This window comes from Antennarius striatus, chromosome 1 (genome assembly GCF_040054535.1).
Source record: "Antennarius striatus isolate MH-2024 chromosome 1, ASM4005453v1, whole genome shotgun sequence".
Lineage (NCBI taxonomy): Eukaryota > Metazoa > Chordata > Actinopteri > Lophiiformes > Antennariidae > Antennarius > Antennarius striatus.
Window position 1 is genome coordinate 4,080,664 of NC_090776.1, and position 17,500 is coordinate 4,098,163.

The 17,500-nt window shown below is 41.5% G+C and overlaps 1 protein-coding gene across 7 annotated transcripts in view; it reads right to left on the reverse strand.

Annotated features, from left to right (window-relative positions):
* Positions 1-17,500, reverse strand: part of znf536 (zinc finger protein 536) — a 214,369-nt gene that overhangs the window by 59,069 nt on the left and 137,800 nt on the right. For all 7 annotated transcript variants that reach the window (XM_068310868.1, XM_068310862.1, XM_068310876.1 and 4 more), the window contains 2 exons: positions 13,182-13,343; positions 4,552-6,309 (listed from right to left, as the gene is read on the reverse strand). In XM_068310868.1, coding sequence (XP_068166969.1) covers positions 4,552-6,309; positions 13,182-13,343 — 1,920 coding nt within the window. The remainder of the gene's footprint in view (positions 1-4,551; positions 6,310-13,181; positions 13,344-17,500) is intronic.

The window sequence follows — 17,500 nt, forward strand, 5'->3', positions numbered from 1 at the left end:
CATCACTAAAAATGATCTTCCAACTCAACACTGATGAACTAAAACCTGGAGCTTTGCAGGAAGGTTTCTGTGGGTTTTGTTTCTCGGACACTTTTCGTCAGCAAACAAAAAAACCCCAACAAACAACACTTATGGGGAGCGGCGTGGAGCACAGTGTGAGAGTACTTCTAAATTGGAGGTGATGGCTGTAATTGATGTGAGGATATACAGCATCTCCCTCTTTTCTTTCTCTATCCCATCCACTAACTCTCTGTTTACATAGCCCACTTCTCAAATTGCGAGAGGTGCTCTGCGGTGAGCTCTGCCATTTTCTCCTCTGAAATCCTCAACAAGCTCGTCTAAAGTCCTACACTTTTATCAACACTCCCTCTCCAGCCTGTCAATCTCAGCCTCCTAAAGTCCTGGTCCACGTTTAATATATTAAATGAACATGGGGGTTGAGGTAATGTAAGTAATCCGATGTGAGGAGCAATGTTCGCAAGCAGGCATGGCATGTACAGCACTGTTTGAATAATGTAATACTTCATGTTTGATAATGCATGGCTATAGATAGGTCTCCACTGCAGCCAAGTATTGATTGTGTTAAGCACATCTACAGTACAGCAAATGGTGCGGGTTCATATCAATCTTTACACAGCGTACTGTACCTCAGTAACCAGATACCTTGTCTGATTACAGAGACCTCAGGCCCACTGTTGCTGTTAATGACATTTATTGATAAATCCAATTCCTGGGCCAATTTAGGGAGGTGTGGTTTGATACTACAGATGTGTGAATAAGTGTGCGCGTGGATCCATATATGTGTGTATCTGTTATGTGTCAGAGTGCAAGTAGATTCATGCGCATTGCAACCCTTTCCCCTCCTCTGGGCATACTAATGAAGAGACGGCCACTCCAGACGTGCGGCGCGTGCCCTACAACAGCTCCCACAGATTCAGGGGAGAATTTCGATATTAATGATTTATGCTGTATTTGCATACAAACCTAATGCAAACCCACTCCAGATAATCACATTTTGCCAGGTCTGAATTGAGTTTTCCGGACGTCTTTGCCACCCCCACCTCCTCTCCACCCACCAAATAACGGTGGAATGTGTGGCTGTTGCTCTTCACGTTGTGTGACCCCCCACCACCACCATCACCACCACCACCCCTCCCCAGTATGAGGGGTTTACAAGTGGACGCATAAAAAAGGGACTGTAAAAGCATTTTACTGTGAAACAAGTTTGCCTAGTTTCTCATCCAGGCTTTATCATATAAAAGTTGGATATTTAGCCAAACAATGGTGTCAGTAACAGCAGGGTTACCAACTACAGGCAAGAGGAGATGAAAAAAAGTCTACTGTGTACTGAGAGTTTCCACAAAACGACTCTGACATCAATATCAACACATAACCATTCCTGCACCACAAGCCATCACTCTGTACAATAGCTCTAACATATCGGACAGAGTCTCACTATAGTGGCTGTGCAGATATGTTGTGGGCCATACATAGTAACTTCTGTCTGTATATCTCATTTTACACACTTTTAACGTATTTATTAAATTATATTCATTCATTCATTTATTCATCTTCACTACCCGCTTCATCTACTGTCGTGGGTTGTGGGTGAGGCAAGGTAGACACCATGCACGACGCCAGTGCACTGCGGAGCCAAATATATACAAACAAGCACACGCACACTCACACCTGTGGGTTGGGCTTGCGCTAGTCGATCGCCACGACGCTATAGGCAAAGTCAATTCCAGAGTGGCTACAAGGTTTTAAAGCCTGTGTAGCCACAGTGGCGTTCTTATTTTGAAGAAAAAAAATGCTAACACAACTTTTTTGGACTCTCGGAAATTCCCGAGAAAATTCACTCTTCTTGCTCTCGCTCTTTCCAACGCTGGTTGGCGCGGTGTGCTGCGTCGCTGCCTTGTCTTTTGTGGCTTACTCAATTCTAGCGCAAGCCCAGCCTATGGGCCATTTGAAACCGGCTACTTAACCTGAAGCCTATGTTTTTGGAGGTGGGAGGAAGCCCGGAGAGAATCCACGCAGACACGGGGAGAACATGCAAACTCGGCACAGAGCGGGACTTGAACCCGGAACTGCCTTTTTGTGAGGCGACAACTAAAATATATCTTCTTCCTTTTGTTATGGTTCTTCTTAGTTGTTTTTTTTTCTCATCTTAATTATGTTTTTATGTCTATTAATTACTGCTGCAAAATGTGAGTTTCCCAGTTGGGTATTAATGAAGTCTATCATCTTTATATCTATTTAACTACCTGCCTACCACCCACCCATCAATCCATCTAGTGTGCAGTGTTGTATTGTAGTGTTGTATCAGTTCATATGAAAATCCATCGACTGTCAGCAGCTCACTCATACAGTCATACCACAACTCTCGATTTTAAACGTCCCTATGATATTCAGAATTTTGCCTGCTGTGGCTGGGACCATCGTTGAGAACTTAACAGGCAATATCTATTTCCAGGAAGTTGGCTACACAATAAGTTGTTGGGTTTTCTAATGTCAATGAATGTAAGAAAGGCTTTTGTTCCACAGAGAAAGACTTATCTATAAAGGTCAAGCATTCCTAGTTGCAAAGGGAACTGCCCACATTGCATAGCTTGCTTCCCCAGGCTTTCTGGTTAGACAATAAGTAGGACATTCTAAAACAAAAGCATTTTTCTATTAAATGAAACATATATCTGCCCCGCATGGTTAAAACGTTTTCATGATGTTAAGATATGCAGAGATATGCAGACAGCCTGGTTCCATGACAACAGATAATATTTTGTCTGATGGAAAGGTCAGATGAACATATGTAGCTCCATTGCTTCATTAACAAAGGGATGACTATTACTGTAGGTTAATGTTTCTATTTATGAATGCATGCCTACAAACACCAGTTTTGCATTCAGTGGGCAACAGTACAATCTGTGTGTTGTCCACATTGAGAAAAGAAATGTGATTCTGGACTGTCATTGAAGCGCTCTAGAACAAATCACGATATTTTCAAAATATTACATTCAGACGTCAGTCAACGTTTTCCAGTGGGGAAGTGGGGAAGAGCGGAGGAGGGGTGGCAACGGTGTCATTTTTGGATTAATCCGTATATATGAGGAAAAGACAGGAAGAGACAAGAGAGAAAATAGACAACTTTGAAAGTCGTACAAACTCAGACAGCTCACAGTATTTTGGGGAGACTGAGGGATCATGAGAAAGGACAATGGAGATGATGGAGAGAATAAATGGATGGAGCTTAAAATCACATCCACTTTAATGCAACTCCTGGACACCAGAGAGCTGCAGCAGAACTCACTAGATACGTTATTGGTACGACAGCAAAACAAAAAAAAATATATAAATGAAGTTGATGTAAATGTATATCTAGATGTTAAATGTAGGTATAAATGCATAACTACATTATATCACCTTCAAAAGCCCGTTCTCAGTGTTGTTATAGAAGCAAATCACTGTCAAGATGTTTGCAGTGTCACTAAAGCAAAAAAAAAAAGAAAAAAAGTCATAGTTCTGTTTGACACAGCTTTTCACAAAAGTCTTGTTTTCTCCATTTTTGGTCAAAAACTGGTGTTTGTGGTGAAGCCAGGCTATGTTTTACTGCTGTTAACTAAGGAACAGCACAAGGTAGAAATAAACCTTTTTTCTTGATGAAAGAAGAGTCTAGTCTTTCTTTTGGTAGGTTAGGTTTTCACATAGTAATAGAACACAGCATTCAGTACGTTTTGAAAATCTGGTCAAATGTTCTAAAACTCCTAGCAGCTGCTGTTAAAAATATCTGGCAGCAAATTAGTTTAAAAAAAATTAATTCAAATCTGAGAACTCTAACCAAAAGATCTAAGATTTAATCTTTTTATGCATGTTACTTCTACGAAGTATTCTTAAGTCAGTGTTTTGCTATCTCCTCAAAGACACGCTTTTGAAACCAACCCTGAACATCGAAAAAGCATTGTGAAGGGAAAAAAAAAATTCACTTCCTTCTTCAGTCTCAAGGAGCGGCTGTAACCTTAGCAGAATCATGAAAGTTGACAGTTCATTTTTCACAGGGTCATAGATCGACGAGTCTTATAAAGTAATGGGCTTATGGGAGCCAGCTTTATGAGAGCTAAGATAGTTAAGAGACATGTGCAGGAGGTGGCACGGGGAGTTGAGGTCCTGCTCTGACTCATCCAGGGTTTTTCCCTCCATGCTGGGGAGTGGGAGGGAGGCACTGCACTCCTAGTAATATAAACGTGTAATAAAGATTAATCTGTTGCTAGTCGCCAGGCTGATAGCTTCTAAACTTGCTTTAAATAAGGCTGAAATCACTTCAGAGCCAATCTCTAGACCTTTGGTGAATATCTGGGAATCCTCTGTGAGTGCCAGGGAAAAAAAACGTATATATGTTTGTTTTGATTGTCTAGTGTTTATGAGTATGCAATTGTGGGCAAATGCAATTTGTGTGTGTTTTTATCACTTTTCAGGTGTGTATTTTTCTGCAGCTTTATGGGTCTGTATTTGTGTGCTGTAACAGTATTTGCAGTTCCAGTAAGGGTTAAAGACACTCACCAGGTGCATCAGGCCTCTTCATGGCCCCTGTGGATGCTCCGCCTCCCAGGCCATTGAATGCAGGGAGGTTGTCATTGCTGTAGGCTCTGAGGACTGACAACATGTTCATCTGCTGCTCTAGGTGGGTCTGCTCAGTCTTCAACAGCCCTGGAGGACCTCCTGGAGACAGGAGGCTCAGGCCCTGCTGCCACTGCTTGTCCAGTGCCAGACCTTGGTTCTTAGATTGAGGAACAAGAGAAAGTGGCTTCATAGCAGAGGGAGAGGCCACCAAACCAGTTCCATTCTTGGGGGGCAGAGGGGAGTCATCTTGGTGCTGTTTGGGGTGGATCTGGTGGTGGTCTGCTGGACAGTCTTCGTCCTCTCTTTCCATTTGCCCATGCTCATCTCCTTCTTCCTCCACTTCAGCCATTCCTCCCTCTTCTTCCTCTTCATCAGAGTGATTCTGTTGCAGCTGCCCTTTGGGGGTGGTTGAAGGGGTTTCATTTGGACTTTGCACCCCACCCTTGACGATCTCGTCATCTGATCCAACCTGTTCCTCTTCAGCATCTCCACAGGAACCTCCCTCACCGATATGGTCATCCCCAGAGGAAGATATGCCTCCAAAGATCTGGGTAGGTAGATCAAGCACTTGCTCTTCTCTGGCTATATAACTCTGAAGGGCCTGGTTGGCCCTGGGAGACCCGTCATACAGGCCGCCAAATCGTCGATAGAAGTCACTCTGGAAGGGGTTGTAGGGCTGGTCCAAGTGATTGCTCCAGCCACCCAGGCTTTTTTCTCCATCTCTGTCTCCATCCTTTTCAAGGGCTAAGCCAGTAGTTTTTATGTTGGAGGACTGAATGGTGGAGGCAGTAGGGGAGGCCTCTCCATGAGATTCTTTGCCTGTATCAGGTCGCTGTGGTTGCGCTTTGCCCAGGTGGTTGGCCTGCAGGTGCAGAGCCATGATTTCAAATGAGGAAGTAGAGAATGAGCAAAACAGACAGCCATGCCATGCCACATTGTCATGGATGGTGATTGAAGAGCCAGGGAGAGATCCAGAAGCAGACTCGGGGCGGACAGACACAGAGAGATCAAGGGGTTCATACTGTGACCCAGGTTTGCCAGGCTCTGAGGTCTTCTTGACGTCAGTCTTTTCCTCCCTTTCCTGGTCAGTCGAGATGGCACGCTTTGCTTTGGGCTCACCGTTATCGTGGTAACATTGGGCTTGGAGATGAACTGGACTCTGACTGTCTTTCACATCTTTCTTCATAGTGCCAAGGACAAAGCTGTCCATGAAGGCCTGGAGAGAACCTTGAAAGTGGACTCCATTTCCCATCATGCTTTGATAAGCCCTGCTTAGGTCTGAGAAGCTATCTGTAGCTGATGAGACCAAAGGGGACGGGCCATCAGCAGTCTTCATGTTCGCAGCTGAGGAGGCAGAGTCAAAACGGCGGTCTCCGCGCTCCCGGTCATGATCTCGGTCATGTGGGGATATCATGCCGGCTGCCCACTGATGTGGCAGCAACGGACCTGCCCTGAAGTCTAGGTTGGAGGGCATGCTCTTGAAAACATTACGGAGGACATCTGGCCGAGCAAAGATGCCGCCACCGGCAGCCTTCCCATGATCCTCTTTGTGGTCAGATGAAGGAGTGTGGCCAGAGGCTGGGCCTGAGCTGGTGGAGCCATTTTGGCGCTCACGGTGGTGACGCTCCAGGTGGTACTTCAGACTGGCAGACTGGGTGCCGGCATAGTCACAATGAGGGCACCGATAAGGTTTCTCTCCTGAGAGATGATGAGAGAGACACAGAAACAGAAAAGAAAAAGACAGGGAAAACATTGAATAATTAACCTGATTATTACACTGAGTGGATATCAAAATCTATTTATTGGAGCAGGGAATGTGGACCCTAGGGTCATGTAACCTCCCCGAACAATGAAAATTAGGTCAAATGAGTAGAGCTCAAAAATTATATGAATTTCATTAAAAAATGATATTTTGCAATGGCTCGTCTTTTTTAGTTATCCTTAAAACATAAGTAAAATTGAGTTTTTGAGGAAAAAAATTAATTATATATATATATATATATATATATATATATATATATATATATATATATATATATATATATATATATATATATATATACACAACTACACAACTGTGGATTCTTCTGTCGCTCTCCCACATATACCAGCTCTGTTCCACTTGATGTGTGCATGTGTTATTTCACGAGGGTGGGGGTGGTGGGCTAGGCATCTAAATATGGGTCGATCCAGCACGATCCAGCCCCACCAAGTGAGCCATCATTCACATCAACACCATAAAAAATATTTCACCATATGGTGCTTTCAGTCCACTACAAGAGATAATATTTCCTACTGACAACCAAACTGTCTCGATGCTATCTGTATCCACACGGCTAGGGGCTGGGGCTGAGGGTGGGGTTCCATCTCCGTTGTGTGTGTGTGTGTGTGTGTACAGATATGTGTGTGTCGGCAGCGGGGTCATCATGGCCCTTTTCTGGCCTTGTTTGCTGTCACTCCTCTGCTTCTTTGATGAGAGTGCAATTTCTCGGACATTGCTTATTTGCAGTTTATCTTGAGAAGCATAAATCAGCCGTGGCATGCGATCCCCCACACTGGAGTGCTCTGGGAGCAAAATATAGATGATATTCTATGAAACCAAGTCAATGAATATGAAAAAATAGAAAAGTGATGTTTAGACGACATATGTGAACCACATGCTTGTTGCACTGAAGCCCTCCGATAAAGAACTGCATGATTCACTACAGGACACGCAGATCAAAGAGATTTATATTATGGTAAAACAGGGGTGAATCTGTCATGAAGTATTTACATATATTTATTTATGCTGCACATACATATTCATGAGTATTCTTGATAATGGTATTACACCTCTGTATTATTCCAGAAGTGGATCTTCCATTGGAATGATACTTATGTTGAAATAGAACACATCCTGCTAGCAATTATAATAGGCTTGGAGTCTGAGCCAGATTTGGATTCATTAAACAATGAACAAAGAGGGAAAAAATGCTAAGCTTGATTTTTTTTTTTTTTAAGTATATACATATAAAAAGTTCCCGGAGTGGAATTACTGTTAGAGGGATAATAGTGATTGTGTGAAAAGAGGGGGATTGGTGGAAAAAAAAGAATAAAAAAGAGCATGGTTGAAGTGTTTTGGGTTTATGCACACTTCTTTATATACAGAATACATCCACAAAATGTTTAGATTATACACATGGAAACCATTTTAGAAACAGAAAAAAAGGCATTGTTACGCAAGGCTGGTTTGAATGATTTAAGTCGGGCTGTGTAGTAAATCATGGATATAATTAGCAAATGGCATACTGCTCAAGTAATTTATCATTATTTAGAGGGCACCATTCCAGAAAAAGACTCTGCGATCTGCAGACCTACTGCAGAGTTCTCAAATACAGGGCCACAAACACCAACTCAATACAATATTGATAGAGGAGAGAAATGGATAGGAGAGTATACAAAAGAAAATTGAAGGTGGAAATGTTGAAAAGAGGAGAGACAAAGAACAAGAGAGACAAAACAGGCAACGGGAGAGTACAGAGACAGGGAGCCCTGACTATAGATAGACAGACAGACAGTGATTTGATATCTTTTCTCTTACACAGGAGTGGCTATGAGGCATAGAGTATATTTAAAATAAACCATACAAGATGAGCTTTTAACCCAATAAGTGCTTCTCCTGTGAGCTGCCGAACAGAGGCTCAGTGCTGATTTAATAAGGAAACGTCCCTGATGCAAATGATCATTCTCAATTCCTCTAACTGGACAAAATGATATTCTAGGAGCCAAATTAGACAGAAATTAGACTGATCTGATCTTTTTCTTTTTTTTCCCCCTCTAATTTTTCTTCTCTTATAAGAGCCTGTTAATGTTCATATGGGGAAAATAAAGACTAATGTACCATATACATATCTAAAATGAAAAGTAAAGACTGTGTGTTTGCTAGTCTCCTCTTATGTTTCTGGGGTATGGAAAAATAAATAAGTGAAATAAATAAATAAATGCCCTGAGAAAGTTGTCAGTTTATTCCAGCTTTTGATTAAAATTGAGCTTTTAAAGATTTCTGGAGCGAGGAAGACAGACGAAAATGTATTTCTGCATCCGCTCCAATTTATGTCTGTTTGTGTGTGTGTGTGTTTGCGTGTGTGTGTGTGTGTGTGTGTGTGTGCACACGTGCACCATTTGGAATTTGTGTGAACACATGTTTATGTATGCTTGTAGGCCTGAGCCTGTGTGCATGCATGTGTGTATGTGTGTGTGTTTGTGTCTTAGAGGGCCATTTGGACTGGCTAAGACATCTGCTCCATCATACGTCAGGGGCCTGGTGTGACATCTGGGGAATATACTGTATCCTGCCTTGCAACATTACACACAATTTACTGCTAAAGGTCATTATGTACCCGTTAATCCACTTTTAATTGATATCAGCGCAAACAGCACAACCTCCCAGCCACATGACAGATCACTACCGCCACAAAACCAGAAAATTGCTGTTTGGGAGTTAAAAATAGAAGAGTAAACTTTTTTTTTTTTTTCTTGAGCTGTTCTCTGTCTTGACTTTGTTGAACTGTTTTGGACGTCTTGTTCTTGAGGGGAGTGACTGATAGAAGGGCAAAAACTGCATGACTGCAGCTTTCTTAGCTTTGACATGAAAAACTAGAGCTCATAAACATCTAAGCGACACCTTAGTGGCCATAAATCATGCTTCTCCTGATTGCTGTGCTGGGATCTATTCCTCCGCAGTATGTTTGCACTTCATGTTGCATGCACTGGTTTCATCTGGCTCTGTGTGGATTGCGACAGCGTCATAGAAACAAGTTAAGATAAATACCCCAAACCTGTGCAGAGGGGGCAATTAAAATGGCTTAATAGATATGACATACTGGTAGATGAATTTCCATTTGGCCAGAAAGATGGAAAAATACTAGTTGGATGTTTGAGAGGCTGAATAATGGGTAGAAGCTGTTCGACATCTGTTATAAGTGTATGTGCTTAAGTTAGTGGCTGCTGGTGAACTGAGCGTCTCAGAGGGGAGGTCGCGCCATAGATGCCCCCTAAGCACTCAGGCATGTCAGATAAATGTGTCCAGTCAAATATGACACATTAAAATATGAGGTCGACATTTATTATTTACTACCGGTAAATCCAAGGAATAGAAGAATAAAGGAATACATCCATCTTTTAGAGTTTTACCTGTTGCCTTAAATAAGATCCTCAAACACGAGGAAATAGAATTTTGGATGGAAGATTTTTGTGGGGGAGCAGATTGATGGACATTTGGAGCTTTGGTGAATATTTACATGACCAGGATTGAGCAAAATATATCATACTATGTGTTGTAAAGATTTTATATAATGTGCTTTTAATAGTGCTTGTTTGTTTTGTCTTTTTTTTTTTTTTCCACGGGATAAGTTGACAATGAAACAAATATATTTAATATAGTCTATCTTTAAAGAGGTTAATGTCGAGCTGAGCACACTGCTTATATACTGACAGGATTAACAGTTCTATCGCCACAGAGGGGAATTCACAATGCTTAGTGTATGCATGAATTCTCCTTTTTGCAGAATGGCAAATATATTAACCTATTCATGTCCACAGTGAATTATTATCATTTCCTTTAGAGAGCTTATAGAGTAAGCAGAGTTAAGCACAAATCCGTGTAATCTTTGGTCAAAGCTTGAGCACATTTTATTGCACCCCCCCCCCGGTTGATCATGATACCCATTTGGAATAAAAGAAAAACACTGGGCTTCCACTTCTGACAAGTAAAATCGAAAGAGTGATCTGCAGGGCCTTTCCTTTATGAGAATATAGCGTTAAATATTCAAGGATTTAAATTCAGGAGCACCATAACTAAGATACTACACATGAGACACAAGAACTGTAAAAAAAAAAAAAAAAAAAAAAAAGGACAGTGGAAGGAGGACAATACTTGAAGAAAGAGGAGTAAAAAAAAAAGAGGAAGGAGCTGAGAGGAATGAGGGGGGAGATCGCAGGTCCCTCTTGATTCATTCTGATTACAAGGTTAGGTTAAGGTTAAGTGACATGGCCAAGTCCTGCCTCTCCTCCTTCTCTTTCTCCATCTCTTTGTCTCCCCCTTCTCCTCATTTAAAGGTGAGCAGGGACTCTTATTGGTTATGCGGGCCTGCCTGAAGTTATGTGTGGCGATTGTCAAGAGCGAGGACCTTTTTATTTTTTACACACAGCTGCTTACTGCTAAATAGTGCCTTGTCCAGAAGGGGACAATCTGGGCCTCTAATTGCTGTCACTGAAGCCTAGATTCATTATGTGACTTTCCCATTAAAATGTGAGCATTAATTTGTATAATGAAATATCACCCTCTGCAGTGTGTTCATTAGCTGTGGCCCCACACTGTAGCACCACAGCCACACAATGTTAGCCACCTAGAAAACTGTGGTTAATTTTGCTAATGGATATTTTCCCACTCAGTTTTCAAGAGGAAATTAATACTGTAACATTAGCTCTTTAACTTTTGGAGAAATTTAAATGCACTTCATTCCTTTCAAGCCGGTGTTAGCCGCTCATTAATCTTTGACGTCGCATTGCACAATGCTGCTTCAACCGAAACTCCATTGTGTCACTCACATTGCATTAGGATGAAGGGGGAGCTTGGGCTTTCATCTGTGAATTTCTGCCTATTGTCACCAGAGCACAGAGAGGATCTTTAGCCACTGTAAAAGTCATCTTGTGGATGTAATCAGGATGTCACAGCGGAGCTGGTGTGATTACGTTATAAGAATGATTTAAAGGCCACATGTTGGGGATGCATCAAGCTGCTTTTTTTCCTCTTTGTGAGCAGAAGACTGTGCTAAAGCAGTGCTTTGATAGGCCAGCATCCAGAGACACATTCCATTCCTAAACACTACTTCCTTACTGAACATCCCCACTTTTGCTCTTTGGTGTGGAGGGCTGAAGGTTTTGTTTTTTCTCTTATATTTTCAACACATGAAGACATAACTCACATTTAGCACCCCCCCCCCCCACCATCCACCCAAACAAAAAAAAAGAAGAAAAAAAAAGAAAAAGAAAATTACAATATTGGTGATTCTCTTTACATAAAAAAAAAATATAAAATGAACTGAATGAATAAATGTGATGTGAAAATACTGCAGAGCTTAATTCTGTATTTTCTGCTATTACACAAAAATAGGAATTTGATGTCACATTGGAATATCGGAAGTACATTCTTATATTTTTAAAGGTACCTATTATAGAAAAATGTGCATATTAGACAATATGAACTTTTACTGCTGTCACTGGAGAGAGTGCGTTCTTTATTTAGTGAGGAGGAAGGTGACGTCTGGAGAAAAAGTCGAATACATGAGAAAAAAAAAAAAAAAGAGAAAAAGAGGTTGAACTCCGGGCATGACAGAATTATTAATGAATAATTACAAACTAGGAAAACAAAATTAATATCCTTTCTCTAATATTTAGTTAGAAGGCTCCCAAAACATCATGATTCAGTCTTGGGGCTTAGAAAACACTTTGTGACCTTACAAACTTCCTCTTTCCACATTAGGCCCACCAGCTAGGAGCAGCTGTCCTTGTTGTAAGGTGACCTCTGGGTGCTCTAATTGTGACTTTAACCTGGATAGTCAGTGGGGCGTTCGTACCTTACAGAGGGTTAGAACCCTGGCTCCCATCCACAGTCCACATCATTACTCTGACTGCAGCCTTCACCTCCCAGTAACAACCGACGGTCAGATTGTCACAGAGCTGCCTGAGCCCTGGTTGGTGAGATGTATGGGCAGAGCTCAGGGGGTGAGGATGCCTGACTGAAAAAAAATTAAGCTGAATCTATTCGACGCGTCCTCTCACGCATACACCTCAACTGCGGACAGGCCGGCTTTGTTTTGGCTCCTAAAGTTATTGTGAGTTAGCGAGTGTGTGAAATTGATGTCATCGGGACACTGAACCCTTGTTATGTATAATTGGAGCTCAATAAAATGATGAGTGTGAGGAAACACAATTTTAAAATAAACAATAAGGCACGTTGTGAAGACATTTGTGTTTCCTGCAAAAGTTGATTCTTTTGATTATTTGAAAATGAATCTGACAAAAAAAAGTGGACTGATGGTTTAGGTAAGACTAAGAGAGCAGAGCGTGTGTGTGTGATCAACAAGGATCTCCGAGTTGTTTCGATGCTGGTTTTTATCAGGACATTGTGATACTGTGAATGGAAGCTGTGACCATCTGTGGACTTCATTTTTATGGAGGTACTTTGTTTTTCTTTCTTTGTTTCTCTCTCTCTCTTTTTTTTTTTGAACTTTCTTTCTCTCTTTCTCAACTTGATATATGATCTGCTCTCAGCTCGCATCACATCCATCATATAACAAACTGACAGACACATCAGATACCTGATAAGGCTGATATTCATAAACCAATATGTCAGGCTAACCCCAGAAGGAATGTCAGTACAAGTAGGGGATGTAAATTTTCCATGAAGTACAATAAATGATTAATTGCTGGAGAGAAACCGTGTGTGTGTGTGTGTGTGTGTGTGTGTGTGTGTGTGTGTGTGTGTGTGTGTGTGTGTGTGTTGCAGTGATGTCTGTGGACGTACTGACCTGTGTGTATCCGCAGATGGACTTTAAGGTGATGGGAGGTGCGGAAGGACTTGCCACAGTAGGGGCAATCCTTGGAGGAGGAGGCCAGGCTCCTCTCCCGATGCTGGGGCAGAGACGGCTGAACGCTCCCCCCCGCCGCCTTCCCCAAGTCGTCCCCAACATCTGGAGCACAAAACACAAGGAGGGAGGAAACAAATGGAAAGGTGTGTTTGAGTACCACTTCAATCCAGTCCCACCTCCACCCCCCCTCCCCACAAACACACACACACACACACACATCACAACATGTGTTTTTCTTCTCTGTCTGCGCCTCATTGTCAAATGTGCAAATGCCACACAAAGTCAGACGCTTCCAATGGGTTCACGGGCCGCGCTATTCTCCTCTCTGACAGAACGCTGACGGTTCAGAAGCTTTTCAGATTCTTTTAGAAAACGCCACAGTCCTGAAATCCCCCCCACCCACCCCCCGAACACTCACACACACACACACACACACACACACACACACACACACACACACACACACACTCTCAACACCACCTACTTCAATGCCACTGCCTCTCCTTTCTCCTGTTTTTTCTTTTTTCTTTTTTTTTCTTTTTTATCCGTACTATCATCATCATTCCTATTAAGCATATGCAGTGAAAAATTAACAATGAGAAAATCAAGAAAAAAAAAATAAAGAAAAAAAGAGAGAGAGATGGATTTGGCTATGTCAGCATCGCAGGATCTCCTCGCATCTCTTCGTGCGACCTGATTTTGACAGGTAGCTGTCAGAGATATGATAGGGTGATAACGGTTTTGACCCCGCCCTCTGCCGCTTCCTCCGCACTGCCAAAAAATGATGATGCACAGTCTAATGAAACAGCAGTCTGTTATCAACGCAATCACCTCTCTGAATGTGAATCTAAAATGACTGACGACAACCTGGGAATGTGTTGACAGCAGCATAATCTGAGGTGGAGGGTGTCGCCGTCAGATTGTACACACTGGCCTTGTTGTACGGGTGGTTAAGAGCCTGTGATGTGCTTGACAGTCATGAGTGCAATATTTAAAGGCCCGCTCAACACAGTTAAGTTCAAAACGCGGGAAAAAAACCCAACTTCAAAAGAAACAAAAAGGAACACACAACAGATGCTTGACTCGACTTGTCTTGTATCTTGTAGTTGCTAAATTAAAAATATCCGCTTGCAGCTCCAATAGCATTTGATGGACGTCACCGTGCAGGAGGTTCAGCATCCAGCCACACTAGACAGAACTGTCATTACACATTTTTGCCAAATTCATTGCAGGAAAATTTCATATGAAAGTTTTTTTTTTCTTTTTTCTTTGTTTAGTCGTGCAGGCTGTCACGTCCCGATCAGTATTTATGCATGTGTGCACAGGGAAGGAAAACATTTTTTTTTTTTTAACTTTGTGGTCAAGATCTTACTGTCGAAAAGTGAAAAAAAATTATTACAGATGAAATCAGTCATGTCTGATTTTGTGTGCAGTCGTCTCAACTATATTTCATCATAAACACACAAAGGCTATGTGGTATATATACGTATCTATATGTATGTATATACATATTTTGTATGTCACTATGCACCCAACTCAAATACACACAAATATGGTTCAAAATGTTATTTATTTTCCAATCTGACACATGGTCGGTGGGGAACGGACGGCTGAAGCCAGAAGAAAGAAAAAGAATCAAAACTGGGCAACCAACTTAGGCAACCGTGCCACACAATAAAGACGAATTTTAGTAGTAACTAATCTTTTCTTTTCCTTCGTGCCCCCCTCCCCCCTTTCCAAGCCCTATTCCGCCCCTCCTCTGTCGCCGAGTCAAATAAGGTTTACAGAATGGAAAGGCCCAAGTCAGCAAGTCCTCTTCCACACTGACACTAAACACACAACTCCATTCAGCAGCGCTGCTATCAGGCTGAAAGCTATTTATCACAACTGAAACTGAAAGGCAACCTAAATGTTAAGTCTGTGACAATACGCAGATACTAAATACCAGCTGCTTCTGCTTGGCCTCTGCAACTGCGGTTTAATTCTGTGTCTGATGGGGGGGGGGGGGAAAGAAGCCAGCAAACAGTTTTAGGTTTGAAAAGCAGATGTTGAACGCAGACCTTGGTTTCAAATTATTGCTGCTTATCACATGGCGTGTACGCGAGAGAGTAAAAGATGAGCGAACAAAGAATCTACGCAAAGATGTGAATTATTTCCAACCTTTTCAGTCACGACTGATAAAAAAAAAAAAAAACAACAAAACGTAGAAATCCTTGTATTGTTTTTTTTTAAAATCTACTAAATTTTCATGGAAAGCGAAGATCATGACAAATACGGGAGTCTGCGTTCACCAAATGCAACACGGAATCGTAAATTTACTGTCAAACATCACAGATAGTGCAGTTTCTTTTACAATTTCAGTGTAGTGAATCAACATCAACTGCACTCCATTCTTATTGCATTTGCATTTTAATGCATCTAAGAGAAAAATAAATAAATTAAAACAAAATACAATTCCCTCAGTGATCATCCAGGACGGCACCATACTGTAGCCGTAGCTGCCTCCTCATAAACATATTTCAAGCGGTCTACTGTACAGATCCCTTTTTGGCAAAGATTCCCCCAGCTCGTGTAACAGACAGTGGCCCACCTGCCCACCCCAGATGGGGGCTAAAATTAAAAAATCCAAAACACAGATTAGAAGCAGGACAAACACCACACCACACGTCCAAATAGACACATATACACAAGCTCTGCAAGGCTCATCCACACAAATGCACACACACGCACACACACACACACATCCACACACACACACACACACACACACACACACACACACACACACACACACACACACACACACACACACACACACACACACAAGAGTGTGTTTTCCTGGCGTACAACAACACTTCAATAATAAATATGCTTCACACATTCCTCAGTCACATGCTGAAGAAAGGTAAATCAGAAGTTTGAACTCTCCTTTCTCTCTACTGTGAGGGTGTGTGTGTGTGTGTGTGTGTGTGTGGTGTGACACACACACACACACACCTATAGGCACGTCTGAGATGACACGTGACCAGCAGGCTGTCCAGCACGCCTGTCTTTAATCAGTTGACTGATCCACAGCTTTTAATGCGGCTGTTCCAATTACTGTAAAAGTCATCCTGCTCCATATAACCACAAATATTGACACTTTATTGCACAACACATTTATGACATTTTGAAGGTCACCCCGTATATGAGGCGTCATCGTTCACAGCTGGGTGTGTGTGACGTGAGGGGGAAGACTCCATCGCTTGTTGACACCCCGCCGTAACTATCCTCACTATTGATTTTTCTTCCCATCTTTCATCTTTTTATGCAAAGAAGCTTCGAAGTCGGACATGCAACATTAAAGTGGTTGTCACAGGTGAGCCTTTGGTTCTTTATGCAAAGACCCATAAAAGCCAGAGACTATTAGACTTTTTCCTCTTTGCTCACATGATTATATTTGAAGGAATAGCTCAGATTTTTATGCATGTGAATTTTTTTTTTATAACATTGACAAAGAGGAAAACTTGCAAGAGGTTGTCACTAAAAACACAGTAATAAACATTATACAGGGCTGGAAGGATGTGATCTTTAACTAGTCAGTGGCCAGTAAATGTCATGGGTGTATTACTGCTTTAAATTGAAGAAATGCTTCATTTAAATATGTCATACAAATCAATGAATAAATCAATGAATCCCTGACAGACAGAAACAAAACAACAAAGTGAAAGAGGAACTAGAAACAGAGCGTTACAGTCATCTGTGCCATTTTTATTCTGATTCAGCATGGACGATATGTCCAGATGATTAAAAGAGAGGACGAATATAACTTGCTAAATAGTTTACCAGCTTACTAAACATTATGATTGGTTGCTGTTAAAATATGTCTCCTTTCATGATATTTAAGAAAAAACCCACTCAGACACCAGCGACTCTCAAAAGAATCCATTTGAATGTAAGGATGTGCTGCTAAACAGACATATTTGATTAAAGTTCCAAATATTATCTGGTATTACTCCCCACCAAAAAAAAAAAAAAAGAAAAAAAAAGGAGCTATCCATTTAAGAATATTTTTAAAATAATATTTCAAACCGCAAAAAGTTTTCGCGAAGTTTTAGCTTAATCGTCGATGAATCAATCCCGAGGAAAGAAAGAAAAAAACAAAAAAAACAAAAAAACATGACATACGCACAACTGTGACTGCTCTGGTAGAAGAACATATCACAGAAGGAGAAAATGAGAAAATACATGTATAATTCAGCTATATCTGATCTGAGACC